Genomic DNA, 27,111 nt, shown 5'->3' with positions numbered 1-27,111 from the left:
CGAGCTCTTATTGGGGGGCGCGAGGATTCATCTTTACCCCGATTTCTCGGCTGCCGTCCAACGTGAGCGCAAGACCTTCCAGGATGTGAAGCAGAGATTGCGAGATCACTCCATTAAATACGCCATGCTCTACCCTGCCAAACTGCGCATAGAACATGCCAATCAGGTGTTCTTCTTCACGATCCCGGAGGAAGCCTCCAAGTTCATTGACGAACACTTCCCGGGCTAACTTTCTCCCTTCTTTTGCACACAACTCAGCAGCTTCCACCTCGAGCCCTTCGGGGGGGCGGCCGTGTCCGGCCCTTCTCCGTCATTGGCACCGCATTGATCCTCTTTCTCGGATTCAGCTTGTTCAAACTCTCCTTTCATCTCAACGATGTGCCACACTGCGGAGTGCAAGATACTTTCTCCAAGTTATATTCACGATCCCGGAGGAGGCTTCCAAGTTTTCGGCTGAACACTTCCCAGGTTGACTTTCCCCTTCTATCTACAGTCTTGCAGCTTCCCCCTCTGGGCCGTTTGGGGGGCGGCCGGGGCCGGCCTTCCCCCTGTACTGTTGCCGCATTGATCCTCTTTCCCGGATTCGACTTGTTCAAGATTCTCCTCTCATCTCAACTATGTGCTATACTGCTAAATGCAAAAAGCCTTTCCTCAGTTGTATAAGTTATTGCAGTTGCACCTCGAGCTATACTGGTTCCGCTGCAGCCCGGAGCGCTGCGGTCAGCAAGGCCTACAGGCCCCCAGGCGATGATGCCACTAGTTTGGTTTTGGCTGAAGGGGTTTGGGATTATCATTCCTCTGTTTGGGAGGGGGATGTGGGTGGGGGTGGGACATGTTAGGGGTGTTATTGTTAGAAAATTGGCACTGGCAGCGAAGGCGGACCGTGGCGCAGCACACACCCACTGGTCCTGGTCACCTTTTTCGACTCTACCACTACCACATCTATGGCTGAGGGGGACTTAACCTTTATGAGTTGGAATGTACGGGGGTTGGGGAATTATAGAAAGATGAGACAACTCCAGCTGCAGGCCGAGCGCCATGGGTCCAAGATCCTCTTTTTGCAGGAGACACACGCTAGATCGGCCCAATGCGCCCGATTTGCCAGGACCTGGGGCTCTCACAGATTCTTCACAGACTACTCGACTCAAAGTCGTGGGGTCATGACTCTCATTCATAAGAGCCTCCGGTTCACTCTCTTCTCCTCCCACGTTGACCCCCTGGGCAGGTACGTTCTGTTACACGCTACGATCCAAGGGAGGGAGGTGGTCTTGTTGAATATTTATGGCCCCAATCTCGATGACCCGGAGTTCTACAGACAGATCACGTCCCTCCTAGATGGCTTCCCCCTTGTACCAATTCTCTGGGGGGGTGACTTCAATACTATCTTCGATGTAGCCCTTGATAGATCTGGGTCCAAGCCCCGTCATCTTTCCAGGGCAGCCTATGCTGCATTATCATCCCTGCCCCGGTTGGCCATGGTGGATGCATGGAGATTCTTCTACCCCGATTCCCGCATCTACTCATTCTATTCCTCAGTCCACGATTCATACTCCCGCATTGACCGCTGGGTGATCTCCAATATCTTGGTCAAGGACGTGAAACAACTAATGATTTTACCCAGAACCTTGTCCGACCACTCTCCAGTGACCATCACCGTGAGTTGGGCCCCCGATCCTGGCCGGTCCCGTTGCTGGAGATTGAAACCCCTAGCCCTGCTCGATCCAGAGTTCCACTCCGAGCTCGAGGACTCAATTGTGGAGTTCTTCGAGCTGAACACGGGCTCGGTATCATCGCTTGCCACACTGTGGGAATCTTTTAAGGCCTATGTCAGGGGGATTGCACTCTCCAAAGAGAACGGGGTTCTTAAGTCAATTCGAAGAGATATAGCCTTGAGTGAAGCTAGGTTGTCGTCACTGGAGGCTGCGTGTTCGCTCGATTCTACCACGGGTAGCCTGGCTGCCATCGGGGAGGAGCTGGACACGTTTCGTTCCCTAGCCGACCGTGAACAGAAGTTTCTGGATAATCCAGGCATCGCACGGAAATACGGTGAGGGCGAACGCCCTGGCCGCTTCCTCGCGAGGTTGATCCGGCACGAGACAGGTTCCCCACACATTCCCGGGATTGAGAGACCGGACGGCTCCTTGGCTGTCTCCTCCCGGGACGTCAACACGGAATTTTTCAACTTTTACGGGTCCCTATACTCCAACTCAGACGAGGTGTCAGTGGAGGAGATTGACTCTTTTCTCGATTCCCTTCCATTGGCAACATTATCCCCTGAGGCCGCGGGCTCTCTCGACTCTCCGTTTACGCAGGAGGAGCTCTCCGACGCTATCGATTCCTTATCCTCCGGGAAGGCTCCCGGGTCGGATGGTATCCCAGTTGAATTTTATAAGTCCTATAAGGCACTTCTCCTTCCCCACTTGTTGGCAGTATGGGAGGAGTCGGTGGAGACAGGCAGGTTCCCCCCCTCACTGCGTGAGGCCACGATCACTGTATTGTTAAAGGCTGGTAAACCCCCTTCACGTTGCGGTTCGTACCGCCCACTCTCCCTCATAAATTGCGACGCCAAAATATACGCAAAAGCCCTGGCCCTAAGGTTAGCTCCCATCCTTCCATCCATCATTCACCCCGATCAAGCGGGCTTTGTCCCGGGGCGGTCTACTTCCTTGAACCTGAGGCGTATATTCAACATAATTGACAGAATTAGTCCGGAGACTTCGGCTGTGGCGGCCACGTTGGATATGCAAAAGGCCTTCGATTCGGTGTCGTGGCAATTCCTTTGGCGGGTTCTCGAAAACTGTAAATTTGGTCCCTCCTTTCTCTCTTGGGTCAGGCTACTCTATTCGTCTCCTGTGGCTAGAGTCCGCACGGGCGACCACTGTTCTCCTCTCTTTGGGATCGCCAGGGGAACAAGGCAGGGGTGTCCATTCTCTCCCTTGGTTTTTGCGGTTGCCATGGAGCCGTTTGCGGACATGCTTCGTCACCGCCATGCTCACAGAGGCCTCCGCTCTGCCGGGAAGGCAGACATAGTTTCCCTATACGCAGATGACGCGTTGCTGTTCATCCGCTCCCCATCTCTTAACTTGTCTCCGGTCCTTGAAGACATCATCTACTTTGGTCGGGTCTCGGGCCTCAGGGTGAACTGCTCGAAATCCACCCTCTTCCCACTCACGGAGTGCACTCTTCCCCCTCCGGACACTCTGGGATTCACTTGGGCTCAATCGGCATTCACCTACCTGGGAGTAGAGGTGACGCGTCAACAGACGCTGACCCTCGAAAAGAACTTTCGGAAGTACCTTTCACATTTGTCCGTTAAGGTTGCAGCCTGGGACAAGCTCCCGATCTCTCTTGCGGGCAGAATGGGTCTACTGAAAATGGTGGTGCTACCTCAGTTGCTCTACAGGTTTGCCAACGTACCCTTGTGGCCAGGCGCAGACTTTTTCCGAGACTTGACCCGCACAATTACCTCCTTCCTCTGGCACTCGGGGGCGGTTCGACTTAAGTACGAGACCTTGTCCACCTCCATGGCTAGGGGGGGCTTCGGGGCCCCGGATTTTCTCAGGTATTGGTTGGTATCTCAAATTCAATATGTATCTTATTGGTTCGACACAACTGACCCCCCCCCCTCATGTCCGGCTGGAGAGGTTGGCGGTCTGTGACCGCGAAATCCGCTCCTTACTTATTCAACCCGCTCCTCAGGTACTGGACTCACAGAGTCCAGTCGCCTGCACATCCCTGGCATTGGCCAAAACATGGAAACTGCTCGGAGTAACCCAGGCTTTCCACGGCAACCTCCCTCTCTGGAACTTCCTCCCGGGGGTTCCTCAGGTTGCACCATCTACCGTTCGACGCTGGGCCGAGGCAGGCTACGAGCTGTTGCGGGACGTGTTTGACCAGGGCACATTCATCGAGTGGGCTGATCTCCCCTTACCCTTGAGAAGTGACCGGAGCGTCTGGCTTCAATACGCGTCTCTCCGAAGGACCCTTAAACGCAGTTATCTAACATTCCCTGCGTTACCACCGGACGACCCGGCCATTGAGGAGCTCACTTCCCCTTCACCCATGAAAGGCAAAATCTCCAGGTTGTACTCCATGTTACAGTCCAGATCCTTTCCAGGTTTTGCTAAACTCAGGGGGTCCTGGGAGGAAGACTTGGGGGTAGAGATATCGGACGATCGCTGGGCACACTTATGCGACCGTACCCACCGGGTGTCCTTTAACTCCCGATTTAAACTTATTCAGTTTAAAGTGTTGCACAGGTTCCACTACACCCCGGCCAGACTGCATCGCATGTCCAGCGAGCGTTCATCTTGCTGCCCCCGCTGCGGGCACGTCGACGCGGACTACATCCACATGATCTGGTCCTGCCCCCGCCTCTCACAGTTTTGGGGTATGGTTTGTTCAACGGTTTCCGCTGTGCTCGATCACCCCATCGATCCTTCCCCTGCATTGTGCCTTTTTCACGATCTCCCGGGCCTTCCTCGAAATTCCAGGAAGCTGGCCGGCCTCTGCATGCTCTTAGCGGTTCGGTCCATCTTGCTCTGCTGGCTTCGCCCCTCTCCCCCCACGCATGCCCAATGGCTGAGGGCGGTCACTTGGGCCTCTGACACCGAGGAAACTTGGGCACACATGCAACCCACTCACTCCAGACCTAGGGACATCTGGCTTGGGTTCCGCTCCTACATGTCCGACCTCGTCACTTCTCCGGTGGCTTCCCCGCCTGCTCCCTCTCATTAGTCTGGCATATCCCCGGTGGATCCCCCACCACCCCCCCCCCCCCCTCTTCTCTCACTGGTCTGGGAGCTCCTCCCGTGTCGCTTGGTTTAACTACTTCCCCTCATATGTGGATTGAATCTCTGTGCCTGTATCATATTGTATGTAATCCTTATGTGACCATATCATGAACTGTAACGTTAATCTATATTTGCTGGGCGCTGTTCGCCTATTGTTATGCTGCCATGCTGCCTAATAATAAAAAGAAGTTTAAAAAAAAAAAAAAGAAAATAACTGGAACCCCGGCTCCAGTGTACTGTCCTCGAAGGAGGCGAGAGCCAAGCAGCAACAAACCACCATGGAGACCTATGGAGCTGGAGGGTCCACAGGACCTGCAACCACAAACAAAAGGGCTACAGCAGTGCTGCCTGGCCCTCTGGAGTGGCAGCAGAACCGGGCAACTCCCAGATTCTTGAAGCTATTAAGACGCTCCAAACGACGATGGAGAACAAAATTGACGCAGTGGCCATAGACTTGGGCCTATTGCGACAGGACGTCCGTTCCATAGCTGGCAGGACTGAAGCACTTGAAACCCATGCCCGAGAAAACACAGAGGCTAAAACACAGCTTCTGAAAGATGTCGACGAGCTACAACAGAGAGTGAAGATACGGATGAGGAGCCCGTGGGGCGGGCATGCCAGAATAACATCAGACTCTTGGGCCTGCCGGAGGGTATCGAGGGATCAGACCCCACGAATTACGTTGAGAACCTCCTGATACAGGCGATAGGGACAGAGAAACTCTCACAAGGCTTCACCATCGAAAGAGCCCATCGATCTCTCACCAAACGACTGCCCCCCGTGGCACCGCCTAGGCCAGTGATAGCAAAAGTGCTCAATTATAAGGACAGAGAGACAATCTAGCTTTCTCCAGATCAGGTGGCCAAATTCAAAGAGATTCAACGAAGATAGTTATATATCCTGATTACACCTTTCAGGTCCAAATGAAAAGAGCACAATTCATCTACACCAAGGCCAGATTGAAAAAAGTGGGGCTGTGCTGCATGCTCCTATACCCAGCAAGATTGAAGGTGCTATATAACAATAAGGCGCTTCTGTTCGACACGCCAGCTGAGGCTCGAGAATGGATGGACGGGGAACAGATCCAAGACGTTGAAGAGAAGGGGCGCAAACCTCGTTGAGCTGTTCCCAGAGCAGCCCGCACAAGGCCAGCAACCAACATACGCACAGGAGCAAATAGCAACCACACCTGAACGCAGCAGGAATGATTCCTTACAGGAGCCATACCGAAGATGGACCACTTACCCTTCCATCCCCAGAAGTTATTTGGGTATATTAAACACACCCATAAGGCGCCAGGAGACCAGTGTATGGTCAAATGGAGCGCGAAACGGAGTAGTCATAACGGGGGAAACCTCGCTGGACAGTTTTATAGTTCAGGGAGTTCGAAGTTACAGGGGGGAGGGAACATGGGAGCTGGCATTAAAGTTGGGGAACTGAACGGGGAAACACCAAGACCACATAGAACTTTAATAATTGCCAAACCAAAGGAGCAGCCGCCAGAGACGCCACCCAGCCATCCAACACTTATGGCTGACAAAATCAAAATCATGACATGGAATGTCAGGGGCATGAACAGCTTTGTCAAACAACGCTGAATCCACACACATTTCAAATGGAGTGGGGTCGGCATCGCTCTGCTGCAAGAGACTTACTTAGACGCACATAAACTAGAAGCAATAGCCAAAACTTGGCGACGGACACTAATAGGACCCACTTACTCCACCTATGCTAGAGGGGTCCTGATCTGGATCGACCCGACCATCTCCCTCAAACTACTAGGCACGAAAACTGATGAAGAGGGCAGGATGGCTTTAGTACACAGCACTATAGAAGGAAAGGAGGTATTTTGTATTTTTATTTGTTTATTATTTGTATTGCACACCAGAACCACGGGTATCAGGGCGCAGATCATAAGATAATTCAAAGCTTAGTTACACAGGAAAATTACAGGCATAACCAATTAAACACAAAGAGGAATATGGTACAAGAGTGAAAATAACATAGGGTGGTGCAATATACAGAAACAAGAGAGTATAACATAGTAACATAAGTAACATGAAGAAAAGAACTGTACAGTTTGAGAGCAGGTATTTACAGTCAATATTTACAGTCATGATGCAGTACAGTGTCTAGTACCAACTAAAGATCTGAGTCTTTAAGCCATTTGATGGTACTCTTGCGGAAGTTGTGGAAGGACTGATCGACACTTAGTGTAGGTGGTTGTGAGTTCCATAATTTAGCTGCCTTGACTGGGTAGCTACAGCCCCCAATTCTTGATAGCTTGAATCTAGGAACTGTGTTTGATCGTCTCCTGATTCCAAAGTCCCAGCTTGAGGTAATGTCCACTGATTGGGAGTATACATAGCCCTGAGAATCTCCACTGCTCCCCTGACTGTCGCAGCCACTCTCCACAGTTACCGAAGATGGTACTTCTCCAGGTCCACAGCATGGTCGATTAGGACCACCTTGACATACCAGTGTCATCGCTGGTTACGTGAGACTGCCGAATGTGGGCCAGTATAATTGTTGGATTATCAAGAAAAGCCATCTCTGGCCAGCGACTGGGTCCCTTAATGAACTACTTTTTTTCTCCATTTTGTTGCATGGACAACTCTGCTTGCGTGACGGTCAAGTCCTTCACTGGATTTTTCTTGCTGGGACACAGGTGGTTAGGTTAACACACCGACGCTTGGAGCGATGCATTGGAAAGTCCTGCTACAGACATCGGGATTTGTTTTGGTGCCATTGCTGCTGGGTACTTTGTTGTCCAAGATATTAGTGTTCACGGCATAGAGCGGTACTTCCTTCGTGATTCTCTTCCTGTTTAATTAGCACTTATGCTCCCAATCATAATGCTACAGTCTTCTTCAATTCACTATACACACGGCTCAGCCCCTACAGAGATAGCACTTTGATATGGGGAGGGGACCATAATTGTACCCTTGACCCCCGCAAAGACAGATCAGACAACAAACGCACCCGCCCATCCCCGCCGGCCAAAATACTAGCTGCATTAACACAACAGTTTAAATTCCAAGACCTATGGAGAGAGCAGCACCCAGAAAAATGAGAGTACTCCTCTTACTACCCGCCACATGTAGTCTACACCAGACTAGATTACATATTTATAAGCGAAAAGCAACAAGCTATGTTTGGGGACGCACAGTACCTGCCCAGAGTGTTATCTGACCACTCTCCGCTGGTGGTCACCTGGATGGTGTTCCCACCTAGACCCCCGATACCTACATAGAGGCTCAGAAGTGAGGCTCTGCTAGATACTGCCTTCCGCAAACAAATAAGAGAAAGCACATTGGACTTCTGGCAGATGAACGTAAATAGTGTACGACATATCGGTACGGTATGGGAAGCATTCAAAGTAGTCATGAGGGGGAAATGATTGCAGCTATAGGGGGAGCTCAAAGTTCCGTCATAGCCTCATTGGAATGCACTGAAAAAGAGCTGGGGGAGCTAGAAGCGAGGGCCGACTCCACTCCTGAACATCTGCAAAAGGAGGTTGAGCTTAGACAAGCCTGCCTAACATATTGGGGAAAACTGGGGAAACTAAGCCACGCGAAATATATTGAGAGAAGCTATGCCCTTGGGGACAAACCAGGGAAGCTACTAGCTTGGCTCTACAAGAGAGAAGCCCCCAGGACACCCATCTGCCACGTCCATAAACAAGATGGCTCAACTGCACACACGCAGATAGAAATAAATAAATTATCAGGATCTCTATGCTAGCACCACCTCGCCCACTGACACCGAAATAGAAGATGTCCTAGACATCATCAGGCTGCCCAAAATAGACACACAAATGGCAGAGGCCCTAGATGAACCCATCACTCTGGAGGAGGTGCTGGTCACCATCAGATCCCTACCGTCCGGGAAAACCCCGGGTACGGACGGTCTCCCGGGGGAGTTTTATAAGACATATGAGGAGGTCCTAGCACCACTATTAGCCCAGGTGTTTAATGAGGCACTCAGAAAGGATGACAAGGAGTGCAGCTCGTACAGGCCCCTATCCATATTAAATGCAGATAACAAGATCCTAACGGCCCTGCTAGCGAGAAGACTGCGCAAAGCAGGCCCCCTATTGATCCACCAAGATCAGACGGGTTATGTGCCAGGGCGCACTATTACAGAGAATCTGCGCAGTTTGCACCATGTCATATATAGCACTAATAATAGGCCCTGAAATATGCAGTGGCGTCCCTAGACGCCACTAAGGCCTTTGATTCAGTCCGGTGGAAATGGCTGTATGCCACCATGGGAAAATGGGAATAGGGCCAGTCTTCTTAAAATGGACTGAACTCATATACACTAACCCCACAGCCAGGGTGCGCACGAACAAAACATACTCTGACAAATGGTCTCTCCACAGGGGCACGCGACAGGGATGCCCACTCTCCCCTATGTTATACATCATAGCTATTGAACCCGTAGCATCTTATCTACGGCAGGAACATGGGGATGGGGGCATAGTGATAGACGGGGTGACCCACCTCATCTCAATGTACGCTGATGACACACTCCTATACCTACATAACCCGGAACACCTACTGCCATATATACTAGAGACCCTTGACTGGTTCTATAGATATACTGAGATCCAGATTAACAAGCAAAAGTCTTGCCTCTACCCTCTGGCAGCACTAAGTAGGGACGAGGCCGGATGCCTCCCTGTCATGGCCCTCCAATGGAGGACCACCTCCTTTAAATACTTGGGAATTACCATTCATTGTAACCCCAAAATTGAACACACCCTAAACACAGTAAGAGCCAAGGGTACCCTCGAGAAATCGATGGACTTATGGGGCAAACTACCGCTCTCAGTGGCAGGGAGGGCTGGTCTTCTTAAAATAGTGGCGCTACCCCGTCTTCTACACTGTTTCACCAACGTCCCATTCAACATCCCCCCTCAGTTCAAGGATTTAAATAAGCTTTGCAGATGTTTCCTTTGGCAGGGAGGAAGACAGAGTAGTGCTAGAGGTATTACAGAGACCCTACGAAAAGGGAGGCATGAAGATCCCCAACTTTGAACTATACTTCCTGGCGAGTCAACTGAAACATGTAGTAAAATGGATGGCGGATGAGGCCACGACAGACACCCGACTCTTCCAACCGGCCATACCCCAGATGCTGCTCAGGGATTTAGGTCCCAGCAAGTGCAATACAAAACAGCCCATACTTGGAGAAGCTGGGGACCCAGCTCTGGAAACGAGCCTGCAAGATAGCAAAGATAGACGACCCGTACTCCCACAGATCCCTATAGCGGCAATCATGGCAAATAGACCCTGGGGGCAAAAAGAAACGCAAAGTAATTGGGAACCCCATGGTGTGGCTACATTGGGCGACCTGGTGAGCTCAGTGAGGCCACGGGACTGCCGACACAGCAGTTTCTGCTCCATAGAGCAGTGGTGCAGAGGCTTGCGGACAGATGGCCAGAGGCTACGAATATGGAAGCAGAACACAAGATTATTGAAACCATGCTGAATGCAGCTGAGGGGGGACATGAAACCCCACGGCTTTACGAAGCACTATTGGACAGCACAACCTAGCAAGAACTCAAATGTAAAGTGAAATGGGAAAACAAACTGGGCCTGGAATTCGAAGACAGTGAATGGGGAATATAACTTACTACCACAAAAAGGTCTCCAGGAACGCCCGCTTGGAACTCATACAGTTTTACATCATCAACAGAGCGTACCTCACACCGGAAGGAGATTCAGAGGGGCGAGACCCCAATAATATCCCAAATGTAATGAATCCAGGGCAGGAATGTCTCACATGTTCTGGGGATGCCGAACGATACGAGTCTTCTGGACACAGATAACTGCAAAAGTGGCAGAGGCAGGCAACAATATCGATGTGCAGACACCAGCAGCATGCATCTTGGGCAGATACAAAAGAAGCAGGAAGAACAAACCCCTTAACAAGCTAAAGGATTTGATATACATAATAGCGCAGAGACTCATAGCTATGGGATGGAAAAGCACAAAGAGCCAGAGTATGGCACTGTGGTGGGGGGGTGATCTCCTGAGGTGGGTGACGGCGGAAACAGGAGCGTGGGAGAATGCATTGCAAGAACTCCATCCTAGAGAGGAAGACGCCGCCTCGGACGAAGTAGTCAGCCTGAGCTCGGAGTTTGGTATAGATAGAACTGATGGACAAATTGTGGTCTTGGGAGCAAGGGGTGGGAGGGGAGGGCAGGGAACTACATGCGCAAACCATGAACAATGCATTGCTAATGTTGTAAGTTTGGTTCAGGTTGTTCAAAACCAATAAACATTTTAAAAAAAAAAGGCAAAAGAGAAATCAAGCAGGATGAGGACGCAGGGGGTGTTGGCGTCAAGGTTGGAGAGAGGTCTTCACAGACGTTCAGGAGAGCAGTTTTCGTGCTTCTGGCTGCTCTGAAGCCAGACTGATGGTCATGAAGACAACCAACAGATTCAGAGTGGAGATTAAGCTGGGAGATGGCCAGTTCCTCCAGGAGCCTGCCCAGGAAGGGAGTGATGGAGATTGAGCGATAGTTGGCGGGGCACGAGGGGTCGGCAGAGGGTTTCTTTAGAAGAGGGTGAACCAGGGAGTGCTTCAAGGGGGATGGGAAGACTCCAGTGGCGAAGGAGTGATTGCAGAAATCAGCCAGGGTAGGAGCCAGGGAGTCGATGTGGTCCTTGATAGTTTTGGAGCAACAGGGCTGAACCTGTTTCAACAAGACTTTCTTAGATCAGACTTTTCTAGAAACCTTGTCTGCAGAGAACAGGGGAAAGGCAGAGAAGGAGGGAGGAGAGGTGGCTGCAGAAGGGCCAGAGGAAGAGCAGGGAGTAGAAGGGGGTGGGGGATAGGAGGAGAGTGAGGACAGGATGTCCTGAGTTTTAGAGATGAAGTGAGAAGCCAGTGCCTTGCAGAGGGCCTGGGAATGGACAGGAGAGGTAGAGGCTGTGGCAGGATTGGCCATTTCCTTGCAGATTTTAAAGAGTTCAGCCTAGTTGTTAGATGCCGCAGAGACGCTGGCTTGGATATGAGCTCTCTTCTTGGTTAGGACAGAGAGCCGGTATTGCCTTTGGAGCAGGCGGCAGGCCAGTTTGTCAGAGGGTATACATGGAGAAAGCCATTTCCTCTCGGCCACCCTGGACTTGCGTTTTAGAGTGACAAGGTCTGAGTCGTACCAGGAGTTGCACTTGGCTCTGGGCTTCGGGAGGAGTCTCATGACAGGGGCAAGGATAGCAATAGTATCACATATAGCAGAGTGGGGCGTGGAGAGGGCTCTGTCAGGGTGAGAGTCAGCCAAAGGGGGAGGAGGGGAAGAGAAAGTGGTGGCGAAAGCCACAACTGACATGCGCTTCATGGGTTGGATGACCGAGAAGGTGGGTGGCAGTGATGGAGGTGGCTTGGCCTGAGGGATAGGGAGGGTGAGGTGGGAGGAGAGAAGAAAGTGATCCCTCCAGGAGAGAGGAGTGGAGAGAGGGGAAGGTCTGAGGAGATCAGAACATCCAGAGTGTGTCCAGAACATCAGATCAGAGGGGTCATATCCAATTGATGCCTGGAGGGGTTGCTGGGAGAAAGGAGTATTGTTTAAACTAAGCAATCACTGTGTGGTTTGTATGTTTCCCATTGGTTAATTTTCAAGAAATCTGATGTAAATTGTGACTACCAACTTCAAAAATGTACCTGTGTCATATCGCAACTGAAGGTCCTTTAAACCTGTTAGTCAATTGGTGCAAGACATTTGAATTTGTGATATTGTGTAGTGCCACAGCATTGGTGGCCGATATTCTTACTATACACCTGCCTGGTTCCTAGCTTATTGGTGGTACAGAGGGTGTTTGTTTGGGGTGGTGCAAGACGGGTTGGAGGCCTCACTAAAGTTGAATCTGTACTAAGCGCTTTGGGTGTGCGCCACCTTGCTTGTGGGGGAAAGGAACTCCCTGAGTTGAGAGTGACCACCCAATCTATCGTGCCACAAGCCCAAGGAGTTCCCCATGGTCTCATCCGAGACCACATCAGCCATATCATGAATATTCGCAGGGGTGCTACGCAAGAAGTAGGGAGTGGGCTGGATGCTTGAAAAGAAGTAGGGGAACTGTTACCTACTGGCCTGCCACCGCTCCCCACAAACCCCATCGCCAGGCCCCCTCCACGCACAATGTAAACCCCCAAACACATGAGCCTGCTATTTAAGGAAATGCTCTGTGCAGTGTACTGAAGTGCGCGTTTCAACTTCTTCCTACACTTTAATTTTAAAACCAAACTATTCCGGGACGATATTTTTAATGGCATTGTGGAGCTCTAAACCAGCGACACTACCTTAAAATGTCAGGAGACACTTTTTCCATGTTTAAAATGCACACCCGTTTTCTTTTTGCATTGGAAATAAATGCTGTAAATTAGCACTGATGGTTTTTATGGAGGTGAAAACAACAATAAAAAACATCGAAAAGAGTTCAGGCAAATTGTTTAGTTTATCTACAGTTTCTCTCTTTGTGAAGGGTTACTAGATCCTGGTTGGGTGAAGTAATATTTGGTATTTACAAATGTAATTAATAAAGTCATTTAATAAAGTCATGTTGGAGACGTAATATTACTAGTTAGGAACTTTTCTATCCCTTTTCAAGTTCTTTAGCCAAACCATGTATTACCACATAACTGGTTAATTCCTCAATAGCATTTACTTTTTTGGGGGGGGGCGTGGCCAGGGCTCATGGAGTGAAGCAGCAGCAGAGCTGAGCTCCCGTCCTGATTTTTTTCACCGATCCTTGCTACACCTGCCAAAGACTATAATCCTTGCAAATAACCACAGCGCCAGTCAGATCAAGCACTGCTGTTCCTTTCTGGCGAAGACCCGACAAGAATCAGAGCCTGCATACCCAGGAACAAGGCTTTGAACGGGCCCCAGGGGTCTCACTGCGATGGCGGCCCTAATCAGAGCCGCAGCCTTTGGCGGGGGAGGAGCCTGCCCATACGCCGACGGCCTGAAGCGCGCCGGGAGGTGGACGCCCACGGTCAATATTACGGTCCGGTCCCACGGACCGCCGACACCAAGTGACCGAGGAGAGCACAACGGCCCACTGCAATAGCTGCACGGAGGTCCCGCAGCGCACTGGGCTCATCGCGGTCTGATCCAGCTGACCGCACATCGGATAAAGAGCAGCAGAGCCACCGTGCTACTAACCGTTAGAACACTCCTCTAGACGCCGCATCAGGAGTGGAGACTGCCAGCACGCTAATACAGCACAGGGGTAAGGACCTGCACGCCACCCTCCCCCCCGTAGCATCCGCGCATTTTGCTGGTTCCCCGCATGGACGGAGATCAAGACCGAAACAAGGCCTGCATAACACGGGTGAAGCACGCGTAACATCAGAGCTCCCCGCCTGAGCGCGCATTCGGCTGTACACAAGCGCTGGAGCACAGACGCATTTTTGGGCGAAACCCGTGACAGCCTAGGGGTGCGCCCGCCAGGACATTGATAGAGCATCGGACCGCTACACTGTTCGCGCCCTCAGAGACAGTTCCCTGCTCGGGAGGCCTCCTCTACCAGGCAGCAAGGGGTCCTGTCAATCTGGAAAAATTAATACCCTTCACTTGATGGCCGTGGGCCAACCGTCTTATGCACAAAATTATAGAAATATAAACTGCTATGCTTGACCGACGAGCGGCCATTTTAAATGTAGCAAGAATCCCCATTTTGCTTGTTAACCATTGCTCATTGCTTACTGTCTAAAAACTGCTTTGCAGCTTGCAATTCTTGCGGATTCTGCTTACTCTGCTCAACTTTTAACATTGTTGTCTGAATATGAAAGGACAAGGTCACGGGACTGAAGAGTTTGCTGAAACTCCTCATGAGTAGCCCAGAGAGGAATGCCCACGCTCCCTCTCTGTAGCCTTGGGAGGAAGCTGCAGGGCATTTAATCACTTCACAGCTGCCAGCCAGTCTTGTACGATGGTAGAATATGTTAGAATAATACAGTTAAAGGCTTGAATTATGCTTTTCTTACGGCCCCCCTTCGCAAAACCCTTTAGAACGTGTCGGCTCCCAGGACACGAATAGTACCTCATAGATAGCAAAGCTTGGAATGTGGCTCTTCCCCCGTGTACAGATTGCTTCCAAGAACAGAACCACTGTGTTCTAAAAGATGCCTCCGCACTTTCTAAATTGCACATTGTTACTAGAATAGACATTGAAAGCATGATAATCGTCATACTCGTTGGATATGTCCATCGTCATCCCGAGTTCAAAGGAACTTAGTAAAGAGGGGTGTTGAACATGACTTTGCTGATTGTATGATATGCATTTTGTATATATGTAACTGATGTACGTAATTCGCTCTCTTGCGTCCCTCGAGGTCTAGGAAACTCACGTTGCAGGGCGTGAGATCAGAATTGGCCAATTGATACTATCTCTTGCTTGCAATAAACCCTAGCATTGGGAATTTGAAACCTCGTCCTGCGCATCTTTTGGTCATTGCCTTGTTTCTATAGCACGAGGGACCCATAGGGGCCCCTTTCAGTCCAAGGAACATATCTGGCCCAGGTGCCAGTGAGCAGGGAGGAGATCCGGTACCCCACCGCGCAGCAGGTTGATGGGAAACCCCATCGAGGCGCGTTGTCCGAGGAGAGCTTGGCAGCACTGGGCACTTGAGGCCACAATTTCACGGGCTTCCAGGTAACATAGGGCCCGACACCAGGGCGCTGAACCAACGCAAAGAATGCTGGAGTGAGGGCTCATCACGTAACGCCAAGGGCCACTTTGCACCACACTGGCCTGGGTCAGAAACTGCTAGAACAACCCACGCAACAAAGCGCAAAATGTCTACCTCACGACACAAGGATAAAGCGGCGACAATTATGGACTCCTTCTCAGGAACAAGACCCAAGCAGCAATCCCAACATGAAATCACTACGCAGAACCACCCCCGCCCGAGGACGACCCTAGAAACACTCAGGTACTGCAGGCTATTGCAGCACTTCAGACATTCATGGAGACCAAAATAGACGAATTTAGGGCTGATATGCAGCTCATACACCAGGGTGCCCGGAATCTAACAGAAAGGTTAAGCAAAGTGGAGGTGAACCTGCAGGACACCACAGATACCGCCACAGACTTGAAAATCAAGGTAAGCGCGCTTGAAAGGCAGGTTGCTCGACTAGAGGTGAGATCGGAGGAGGCGGAGGGGAGGGCTCGCCGCAACAATATATGCATTCTCGGAATTCCGGAAGAAATGGAGGGAACCAACCCAACAGAATACATAGAGTCCATGTTACTTCAGCAGATTGGGCCCGGCAAGCTCACGCAGGGATTCTCAGTCACGAGAGCCCACCGCTCTCTACAAAAAAGGCCTCCACCAGGATCACACCCACGGCCAGTGATTGCGAAGATTCTAAATTTCCGAGGCAGAGAAACGATACTTAAATTCTCGAGAGAGGGAGGTGAGATCAAACGGAATGACTCCAAGATCGTCATGTATCCTGATTATACCCCCAATGTGCAGTGAGCCAACAATTCATTCATACCAATTAAAGCTCTATTATGCAAGCTCAATCTCAAGTACATCCTCCTATATCCCTCACGCCTCAAGATACTCTACAAAGGGAAAACGGTTTTCATGGAATCTCCAGCTGCAGCTAACATGTGGCTGGAGCATAACAACCTAGCAGAAGGCGACGAGCGCACCTCAGGGACGGAAGGACTAAGCAGGAATCACGAATCGTACGAATTAAACTGCATCCAGTTATGACACCAGAACATTGCTTTCAATGGTGATCCCCCGGCGAATGAGGCAGAATGTGTTCTTACAGATGGGAGCTCAGACGGTCACACACAGGCACCGTCACAACCCACCCCATCGCAACTGGTGCCGGCATGTTGCCAGCACTACATCCGCACCTCACGACCTGAGCGTTGCCCTCTCGAAGCAGCTGCTGGAGCAGTTTACAGTTACTCCACGCTATTAATCCACCCCTTCGAGTGGAAGTCTCCAGTTCTTAGAGCAAGTCAGATACCGAGGTCACGGGAGGGAATGGAACACACATCAATACTGATCACCCAAGAGGGGAGGCGCCCAAAATGCAAAGTCGACAGGAGAAAGAATTGGGCCGACAGGAAATGGGCACTCAGACTTTTCTTCATACTAATATGGCCACACGCATCAAGATTGCAACCTGGAATGTGAGAGGCCTGGGTACCCATCTTCGTCGTAATAGGATTAAAACCTACCTCCATAGGAAAAAGATGGGACTGGCCCTCCTACAGGAAACCCACCTCACGAAGGAATCCATTGCGACGCTCCAGACTCACTGGGGAAAACAGGAGTTCGGGGCCACATAATCCAGATATGCCAGAGGAGTGTTTACATGGATTAGCCCCCAGATCCCCTTCCAACTCAACAGGGCTGAATCAGATCCGGAAGGAAGGTATGTGATAATGTGGGGCCACATTGAGCAGACTGAAATATGCATTGTTAATTCATACCTCCCCAACAGCAACATACCAGCGCATTTAGACTTGATGTATGCCAAGGTCACACATTACAGGAATGGATTCTTTACCTGGGGGGGAGACTTCAACTGTGTCAGCAACCCAGAACTTGATAGGTCCACCTCTCTCCCCGGGGGTCCGATGGCATCCACTGCGGCGCTAAATGCCATGCTGAACTGCCTGGACTTAGTGGACATCTGGCGGGGGCAGCACCCAAGAGACCGGGGGGACTCCTTCTACTCATCTCCTCATAATCTCCATACTAGGATTGACTACATTTTCACTGGCAGAGAAAGCCTCCCCCAGATCGACACAGCGCAATACCTGGGCCGGACTATCTCCGATCACTCCCCCTTAACAATAGAATGGAGCACCTCAGTGCCCAGATCTCCAATACCCACATGGAGGATGCCTACTGATGCACCAAAAGACCCAGCATTCAGAGATGATCTCAGTGAGTCCCTGGAGAACTACATAAAGGAAAACACGAATAGCGTTGACCACTTAAACACACTGTGGGGACGCCCTGAAAGTGGTCATGCGAGGCGAAATCATAGCAAAAGCAGGGGGTATCAGGAGGCACCTAAAAACCGAACTGGAGCAATGGGAGGCCGAAATAGAACAACTGGAATCTGGCGCCTGTGACTCCCAGAAAGTAGAGTACAAGCTCAATCAAATTAGAACTGAATGTAAAAAGGCGTGGGGCAGGCTAGCTAAGTTTGATTACACCACCAGGACCAACAGGGCACACACCCAGGCGGACAAACCCGGCAAACTGATAGCCTGGCTGTGCAGAAAAGAACACCCCAGGTGCCCAATTACAGCCTTAAAAGGTGCAGAGGGCACGCTTCCCCAGACCCAACAGGGCATCAATGACATTTTTAAACAATTTTATGCCCAGCTGTACTCCCACGACACTCGGGTGCCCCCAGGTGAGATTTTGGACTCCCTTGATGAAATAGGACTGTCCAGATTGCCGCATGCACATAAAGAAGCCCTAGATGCAGATATCACTAAGGAAGATATAACGGAAGCGATCAAGTCCCTGGCCACGTGCAAGACCCCGGGCAGCGATGGGCTGCCCACCGAATTCTACAAGACTTACGAACCGGAGTTAACCCGCTGCTGCACAAGGTTTTTCTGGAGGCCTACGAGCTGGGGATCCTACCTGAGAGTATGCGTGAAACGCCGGTGATTCCAATGCTGAAACCCAACAAGCCTGCTGAGGACTGCGACTCTTACCGTCCACTTGCAATGCTCAATTATGACGTCAAGATTCTGACCACGATCTTAGCCAAGCAGCTCTCCAGGGTAATAGGAGGCGTGGTGCATCCTGACCAAAATGGTTTTGTGCCAAGCCGTAACGCCACAGCCAACCTCCGCAGGCTCCAACATGTTTTGTCTCATCCCAGCTTGGATGGGGGATCCTACGCCCTGCTTTCCTTAGATGCCATCAAGGCGTTTGATTCCATCTTCTGGGAGTGGCTGCTGGCGGTGCTCCGGGAGTTCGGCTTTGGAGAGAAATTCATTAGATGGGTCAAAGTCCTAAACCAAAGGCACGAGTGAAATCTGGACGGCTCATTTCTGCAGCGTGGGGCATACAAAGGGGCACAATGCAGGGTTGCCCACTCTCCCCCATGCTCTACATACTTGGGCTTGAACCTATTGCCATCTATTTCAGGAAACAATTTTTTGATGCTGGCATACGGCTGGACGGGATTGACCATACAATATCCCTGTACGCGGACGATGTCCTCTATATAAGAGACCCACATCTAAATGTCCTGACCATGCTGGAGGTCCTTGGTAACTTTGCCAAAGTATCGGGCATACACTTTAGCAGAAGTAAATCCTGCCTCTTCCCAGTGGGTCGCCTCAAAGGCAAACACCAGGATGTTCTACCTTTATTGGGGGTGAGTTGGCACCTCAACACTTTCCGCTACCTCGTAGTCAACGTATACTACACGCCTGAACTCATGCATGAAAATAACACAGCGGCGGCGCTGCCCCCCCTACGCAAGTCGATAGGGTTCTGGTCCCGACTCCCCCTGTCCATGATGGGAAGGGCGTCCATCATCAAGATGATTGTCCTCCCAAGATTTGTCTATGGATTCCAAAACGTATTCTACTATATCAAAGCTCCCTTTCTCCTACTGGAGACGATACTTAAGGACTTTTTACGGGGAAAAGGCAGACACAAATTGGCACTATCCACGTTAACCCTTCCGTACAGACAAGGAGGCATTGAACTCCCGGATCTGGAGAAGTATTATTTGGCAGCCCTGCTCAGCTTCATAGCCAAATGGTTAGCTGACAACGTCATTCCGGAAACGGCACTACTGCGGCACCCAATTGCTCCAGTCCGGCTGAATGAACTCATTTGGGTTCACCAACACCTCACAGGACAAACCCCCTTTTTAGCCGCCCTGGGCAAACAGATCTGGCACAGAACAAAGTCGCTTCTCCACCTGAAGCATGCATATACTCCGGACCTCCCGCTCCTCACCGACCTGTGCCAGAACAGTGTCGATCTAGCAACCATCAGATACTGGGAACGGCTGGGAGTGAACGCTTGGGGGGGGGGGGGGAGGGGTCTATACAATGAGGGCTCCTTCCGAGACTTCTCATTACAATCTGAAGACGACATACCTACTGGCCAATTTCTCTGGTATCTAAATATCCGGAAGTTGACGTGAACCAAATGGGATACTTGTAATAGTGGTAAACCAGCCTTTGATTGGAGTGGACTAGGCGAGTCGTAGGAAGTTTTGTTTATGACTTATGGGACGCTTGCTTGTAATTAGTGCTGCCTGGTCTGTGTTTTGTAGCTCCCAGGGCTGACGGGAGCTTGACATTAGGTTACCAAAAGAAATTCCAAAACACTGTGGTGACTGGCACTTCAATGTAGATTTTATTCAATTTGTGCTTTGTTTAATGACCTCTACACGTGTTTCACCACTTGCTTTTACAGTGGCTCATCAGGAGGTGAGCTTCATATTTTAAATACAATTGAGCGAACAAGAAATAAAAGAAAAAGAAACAAAGAAAATACATTTAAGTCATGTGTTGGAGATTTTGATTCATCTCATATGTTCATACATTTGTTATATATAGTTAAGCCTCTATGTATATTGCAAGAATCCTATCATTTATACAAGATATAAATGATCTCAAGTGTTTTTTAAAAATATCATTTGTAAAATGTTTAGATCCAAAAAGATTGAATGCAAAAAAAGAGAGCTTACTTTTCGTAAATCTTGTTTCTAAAGTGCTTCGTTTTTGTCAAAAAATAGGTTTCTTGTGCTGTTGTGCTGAAATTCTATTGTTTCAGAAAGGGTGCTGAAGTCTTTACTTCTAATATTCCTTTTTTTATGCAGTCCCTACAAATAAGGACAAAGTTATTTTGTTTAGAAAGTTGCATTGAACTAACTTTCTTGAATTAAATTACCAAGTTACAAAAGGGGCTGTTTTTTTAAAAGATAAGAATCTACTTTCATAGACTCAAAGCTTCCTGGTCTTACCTCTTTGTTTTTGGCTCTTGCTTTGCATGTAGTTCTGATCTGGATCCCAGGCGGCTGACTGTGAAGAGGTGCCCGCTTTTTATACGTTTTGAAAAACAGCGTGATAATGTCACGCGTTACGGCGATCGACGCCATTTTGGATTAAACCTATGACATAGTGATGGCGTTTCTCCTCCCCACATCTATTGGCCATGTAGATGTGGGGGCGCCATCTTGGAGTCATGTTTACTCCAAAGTTACTTATGCGAATAATTATTTTGATAGGTAAATTCCCTCTTTTGTTTATACATTCATATAGATTGACGATTATGATAGTGATCGTAAGTTTACTGGGAGCATAATTGTCCCAATAATTCAAGAAGTTTACGTAACCACACTAAAACATTTTTTATAAAAAATCACTTATCTAATTATGTTTTGATCCACTTAGGTTAAAGCGGGCATCCAATTCAGTCTAATAAGATTAACAATTGTATTAATTGGACTGGAAATGAGTTTTTATGACGCTTATGTTATTAATGTTGCTCATGGAGTCTGGAGGTTAAATTCTCTAGACTTCAGCGTTTTACTCGAAATTCGTCTTTCGATACCTATTCTCAAAATATATTATTAATTATAGTAACCTTTGGTATGGTCTGAGGTCAAATAAATCTTGCTTCAGAAATGGGAGGAGACACATTGCAGATGACACAGTCATATGTAACATAAATACAATACAATTTTACAAAAAATGATGCAATTCATGGTCCGCGTTGAGACCCCCATCGATGCTATCCATGGAAAATATCCAAAATGCTTCACGTTTTCGTAGTTCCTTTTCTCTATTTCCTCCTCTCTCATGACTGTTGATTTGTTCAATTCCATAAAATATAATCATATCAATATCTGCTGTTTAATGATTTTCCAAAAAATGTTTACTCAATGGGTAACGTGTATCCTGTAGTTTGATTGTTCTTATATATTCATAAATTCTTGTTTTCATAGGTCTGAGGGGTACTCCCTATATAGGTTTTAGTGCATGCGCATTTAATGGCGTATATCGCAAAGTTTGTGTTGCAGTTTAAAAAGTCTTTAATTTTGTAATGAGTGCCGTTGGCTTTAGTACACTCTTTTAGTCCATTGATGGCATAGTTGCACATCTTTCATGTGCCGCATTTGTAGAACCCTTTTAACTTGTCTCCAGTCCATAGTTGTTGTAAAACTTTCGGTTTCTTGTGTTCAGAGAAATGTGAAGGACAAAGTTTATTTTTAAGATTAGGCGCTCTTCTGAACGTGAGGCATGGAGTTGTTGATTGCAACGGTTTGAGATCTTCATCTGTGGTCAGAATATTCCAATGTTTGTTAAGGATCTGTCTTAGCTTGCTAGCCTCCGTGTTGTAAGTTGTGATGAATCTTGAGGATTTTGATTTCTCCATGGCCTCCTTTTTCTTTATTTTGTCGCTTAATAAATCCATTCTCTTGCGTGCTTCACTTTGATTATGAGCTTTTGTCAGGAGCTCCTTTTTGTATCCTCTGGCTAGGAATTTGGTTTTTGCTTCTTGAGTGTTTTTTAACTTCCTCTTCATCTGTGCAGTTTCTTTTAATCCTTAAAAATTCTCCATATGGGATGTTGTTCTTGATGTGCGGTGGATGATGACTTGCAGCATGTAGTATGCTATTTCCTGCTGTTGGTTTAGTAAAAAGAGTAGTTTTTATATGATTGTCACAGATATAGAGTTGAAGGTCCAAGAAGTGAATTTGATTTACACTTTCTTCCATTGTCAATTTCAGATTAAGTGAATTGTTGTTGAGATACCGATGGTATTTATTGAGCGATTGTTTGTTTCCTTTCCATATAACAAGAATGTCATCTATGAATCGACTCCAATATACAATCTGACTGCATTTGGTAAATGCTTTGTGTTTCCATGCATGGTGTAATTCAAAAGCTCCCATGTAGAGATTGGCGTATGCTGGTGCAAATTTTGCCCCCATTGCAGTTCCTCTTTTTTGCCTGAAAATTTGTTTGTTAAATAGAAAAATGTTGTTCATAAGTGTAAAGTTTAGCATTTCTAATACCATTTCATTATGATTTCTAAATGAGATGGATCTTGTTTCAAGAAATTCTCTTGTTGTCTCCATGCCTTTGAGGTGTAAAATACTTGTGTAAAGACTTGTTACGTCGAATGTGACCAATCTGAAATCCTCTTCCCATTCTATAGAGTCCAGTTGTTTGATGACATCAGTTGTGTCTTTAATAAATGAGACAAGATTTGCTGCCAGAGGTTGTAAATATTTATCAATGTAGGCTGAGATTGGCTCCGTTAGGGAGCCTATACTGTTTATTATGGGTCTACTTGCTGGAATCCGATCAAATTTTTTATGGATTTTCGGTAAGAAATAGATAGTCCCTAAAGTTGGAAAAGGATTGTTCATGAATTGATATTCGTCTTCAGTGATTAATTCTTCTGCCAAGTAGTGCTTGTTAAGATTAGACCATTCTGTAATTAGGTTTGGCAGTGGATTGTTAGCCAATTGTTCATAAGTATCTTTATCCTCCAAATGTTTTGCAGCCATTATAAGGTAGTCTGATGTATTGAGCAGCACAATCTTTCCTCCTTTATCAGTTGATTTTGTTGTGACAGATTCATCTTTTTGTAGTTCATCTAGCGCTTTACTTTCCTCATTAGTAAGGTTGCAATGAATGTTTTTAGATTTTGATGATTTCCGGTATAGTTCTTTTAAATCTTCTGATACTGCTTTCTCAAAAAGATCATTCACATTTTCGCTATATAATTGTGGATAAAAAGTTGATTTTTGTTTAAGTTTGGTTGGTTCAATTTGATCCATTGTGATTCCCAAATCTTCTGTGAAAGTGTCCAAAGTGTGTATATTTGCTTTTTCTGGTAAATTTAATAGATTAACTGTTTGTAAAGAATGGGTAATTGAAAGTTCTGAAGGTGTTCTTGTGTCTTCTGTTCTCCGTTTATATATTTTGGTGCTAGTTGCAAAATATTTTGAGTTTGAGATTTCTACTGAGTTTAAACAGATCTATTCTTGTTTGAAAATGATCCATTTGATTAGTTGGACAGAATGTGAGACCTTTACTTAAAGCAGAGTACAGTGGTGTTGAACATTTTTTGTCGGATAGATTAAGGATCAAATTTTCCTTTTGCGTTGTTCTTTTGATCTTGTTTTTACTATGTCGGATGGCTCTTCTTCGTTTGATGCTTCCTCTGCCCCGTCTCCCTCTTTTGTTTGGTCTCCACTTTGTGAAGCATTTGGTTTGTTTGACAGATATTTTGCATTTCTTTTTTTGTGTTGACGATATTCCTCTAAAAAAGAATAGGGTCTGGCTGGGACTGTATCTGATTCGCTTGATGTCTCTGGTAAATTGTGTTCCCCTTCACTGCTGGGTTCACTTTCCGAGGTTTGTGAAGATTCAGGATTTTTACTTTTCTGAGCATTGTATTTTTTCGCTCCTTGAGGGGAGAATCCATTCGATTTACAGTTAAATTGTTTTGGGAATGTATAAACTCTTTTAAATTTATAATCCATTTCATCTCGGTGAAAGGTTTGTTGTTTGCGTATTTTTATGTCTTGTTCTACTTTTTCAAGGTATTCATCTAGAATCTGATAACTTTTAAAAGTTACTTCTGGCAAAATTTAGTTCTTCAATTTTGATTTTGATCTCGTCAATTTCTTGTGTTAGTTTATCAGAAAACGCGTGACATTATCACGCTGTTTTTTAAAACGTATAAAAAGCAGGCACCTCTTCACAGTCAGTCAGTCAGCAGCAGCCCGGGATCCAGATCAGAACTGCATGCAAAGCAAGAGCCAAAAACAAAGAGGTATGACCAGGAAGCTTTGAGTCTATGAAAGTAGATTCTTATCTTTTAAAAAAACAGCCACTTTTGTAACTTGGTAATTTAATTCAAGAAAGTTAGTTGTATGCAACTTTCTAAACAAAATAACTTTGTCCTTATTTGTAGGGACTGCATAAAAAAAAGGAATATTAGAAGTAAAGACTTCAGCACCCTTTCTGAAACAATAGAATTTCAGCAAAACAGCACACGAAACCTATTTTTTGACAAAAACGAAGCACTCTAGAAACACGATTTACGAAAAGTAAGCTCTCCTTTTGCATTCAATCTTTTTGGATCTAAACATTTTACAAATGAAATTTTTAAAAAACAATTGAGATCATTTATATCTTGTATAAATGATAGGATTCTTGCAATATACATAGAGGCTTAAATAACTATATATAACAAATGTATGAACATATGAGATGAATCAAAATCTCCAACACATGACTTAAATGTATTTTCTTTGTTTCTTTTTCTTTTATTTCTTGTTCGCTCAATTGTATTTAAAATATGAAGCTCACCTCCTGATGAGCCACTGTAAAAGCAAATGGTGAAACACGTGTAGAGGTCATTAAACAAAGCACAAATTGAATAAAATCTACATTGGAGCGCCAGTCACCACAGAGTTTTCAAATGGGATACTTGGCCTGAGGAACCTGAGTCCAACCCCTTTGTAACACTCCTGTACAGCTTGGGGAAGGGAGGGAGACCAGTGTCTCAAATATATAGTCACTTAATAGATCAGCCTAATCCCCGCAGCCCTGATCTGAAACTTAAATGGGAAAGAGACCTGGGGCAGAAAATGACTGATGGAGAATGGGAGAGAGCACTGGCGTAACCCAAGGAGGTTTCTAGAAACTCCAGATTCAGATTGATCCAACTTAACATTCTCTATCGCTCGTATCTAACACCACACAGAATAGTGAAGATTTACTAGCAGCCCCAACATAACTGTCCATGGTGCAACAGAGACAAAGCAGACCTAATGCACATGTTTTGGGAATGCGCCAAGGCCCGACAACTTTGGGCCGAAGTGGAACAAACTTGCAGGAGTCCTGGCACAGCCAGGTACGAATGGACCCCCGGAGAGTGCCTTCTGGGGACTTACCCCAGACTAGCCCAAATTAAGCACACAGTGAAGCTCATGGACCTGTCTTGCATTCTGGCGAAAAGGACTATAGCTATCGCATGGAAGCGACCTGGTGGCCCACGATTTCAAGCATGGCACAGCGAACTGTTACACTGGGTTGGGGCAGAGACTTTGGCCTGGGAGGACGGCATAGCCAGGTCCCCTGATGTCACAATCCGGGCACTAGATGCTTGGAAGGCCCTCACATGGGCTCTGTTCCACCCCTCCAATGATGACAAACCCCCTTGAATAAGTCACCCCCATGCCAATTGATTTATCTATCAAATTATACCCGAATAGGCTACCGCTTGAACATACCCTGTCCCCCTCCCCTCCTTCTTGAATTCCCTCCTCCGCCCCCCTGAGCTGACCCTCTCAAAACGAACTACTTACCAACCATGCAGAGACATTTACCGTTATTGTTAAATGTTTTATGTTGTTTATGTTTATTGTTTATTAATGATTGGCTGATAAAGACATTTTCATTTCATGTCGCAATCGGCACCCACTACCGAACTGCTGTTGTACCTATTATAAATGCCAATAAAGAAATTTGAAAATAAATAGCATTTACTTTTTGTAAAATTCCGTTTTATTTGCATTAGTTAGTATACGTCTTTATCACGTTATGTGAAAGTTAATATGTAAACATTTAATTTGAGTTAATAACAGATGTACACTAGAAGACAACTACAGTTAATTTGTATTCAACAGACCTTAATCTAGAAAAAATAAATGGTTTTCTTGAATGTTTGCTTGGACTTGTTTATGCTTAAAACCTGCTGACATATATCAAGGTAAAGTATGTTTACATTTCAATTACAGGTGGATGCTTCAGAGAATGAGCCAAAAAGTTTTATATTTATGAGTGAAGATGCAATGACGAATCCAGACAAACTGATGGTTTTAATTCATGGTAGTGGTGTTGTGCGTGCAGGACAGTGGGCGAGAAGACTAATTATAAATGAAGATCTGGAAAGTGGAACACAGATACCTTACATCAAGAGGGCAATGGAGGTAAGGAACCCATATTCATTTGCCTTGCCTGCATCTTTAATATGCAGACAATCCCTTGATATTCTAGTGCCATATACTTTTGATTCTTTTAAACTTTACAAAATGTGTTTTTATTATTTTTAATTTTTTCATTTTATTTATTAGCATATCGTTTCTAAGTGAAACCTTTTAGCTGTTACAAGTCAGAATGTCGTAGTCTGTAAAGTAAAAACAAGCGATTTGTCAGAAATAAAGTATTTAAAACCATAAACGTAACATTTATGCCAACCTAAATAAATGACACATCAAAAGCAATCAAGTAGCAACTTCATTTCCTGCTTAAAG

At 47.0% G+C, this 27,111-nt stretch overlaps 1 protein-coding gene across 4 annotated transcripts in view; it reads left to right on the top strand.

Moving 5' to 3' along the window:
• Nucleotides 1-27,111, top strand: part of ARB2A (ARB2 cotranscriptional regulator A) — a 2,893,216-nt gene that overhangs the window by 871,232 nt on the left and 1,994,873 nt on the right. For all 4 annotated transcript variants that reach the window (XM_069627631.1, XM_069627632.1, XM_069627634.1 and 1 more), the window contains one exon: nucleotides 26,596-26,787. In XM_069627631.1, coding sequence (XP_069483732.1) covers nucleotides 26,596-26,787 — 192 coding nt within the window. The remainder of the gene's footprint in view (nucleotides 1-26,595; nucleotides 26,788-27,111) is intronic.

This window comes from Ambystoma mexicanum, chromosome 6p, assembly GCF_040938575.1.
Source record: "Ambystoma mexicanum isolate Mex_15411 chromosome 6p, UKY_AmexF1_1, whole genome shotgun sequence".
In the NCBI taxonomy this organism is placed as follows: Eukaryota; Metazoa; Chordata; class Amphibia; order Caudata; family Ambystomatidae; genus Ambystoma; species Ambystoma mexicanum.
The sequence above is the reverse complement of the archived record's forward strand: the minus strand, read 5'-3'. Positions and strand labels throughout refer to the sequence as shown.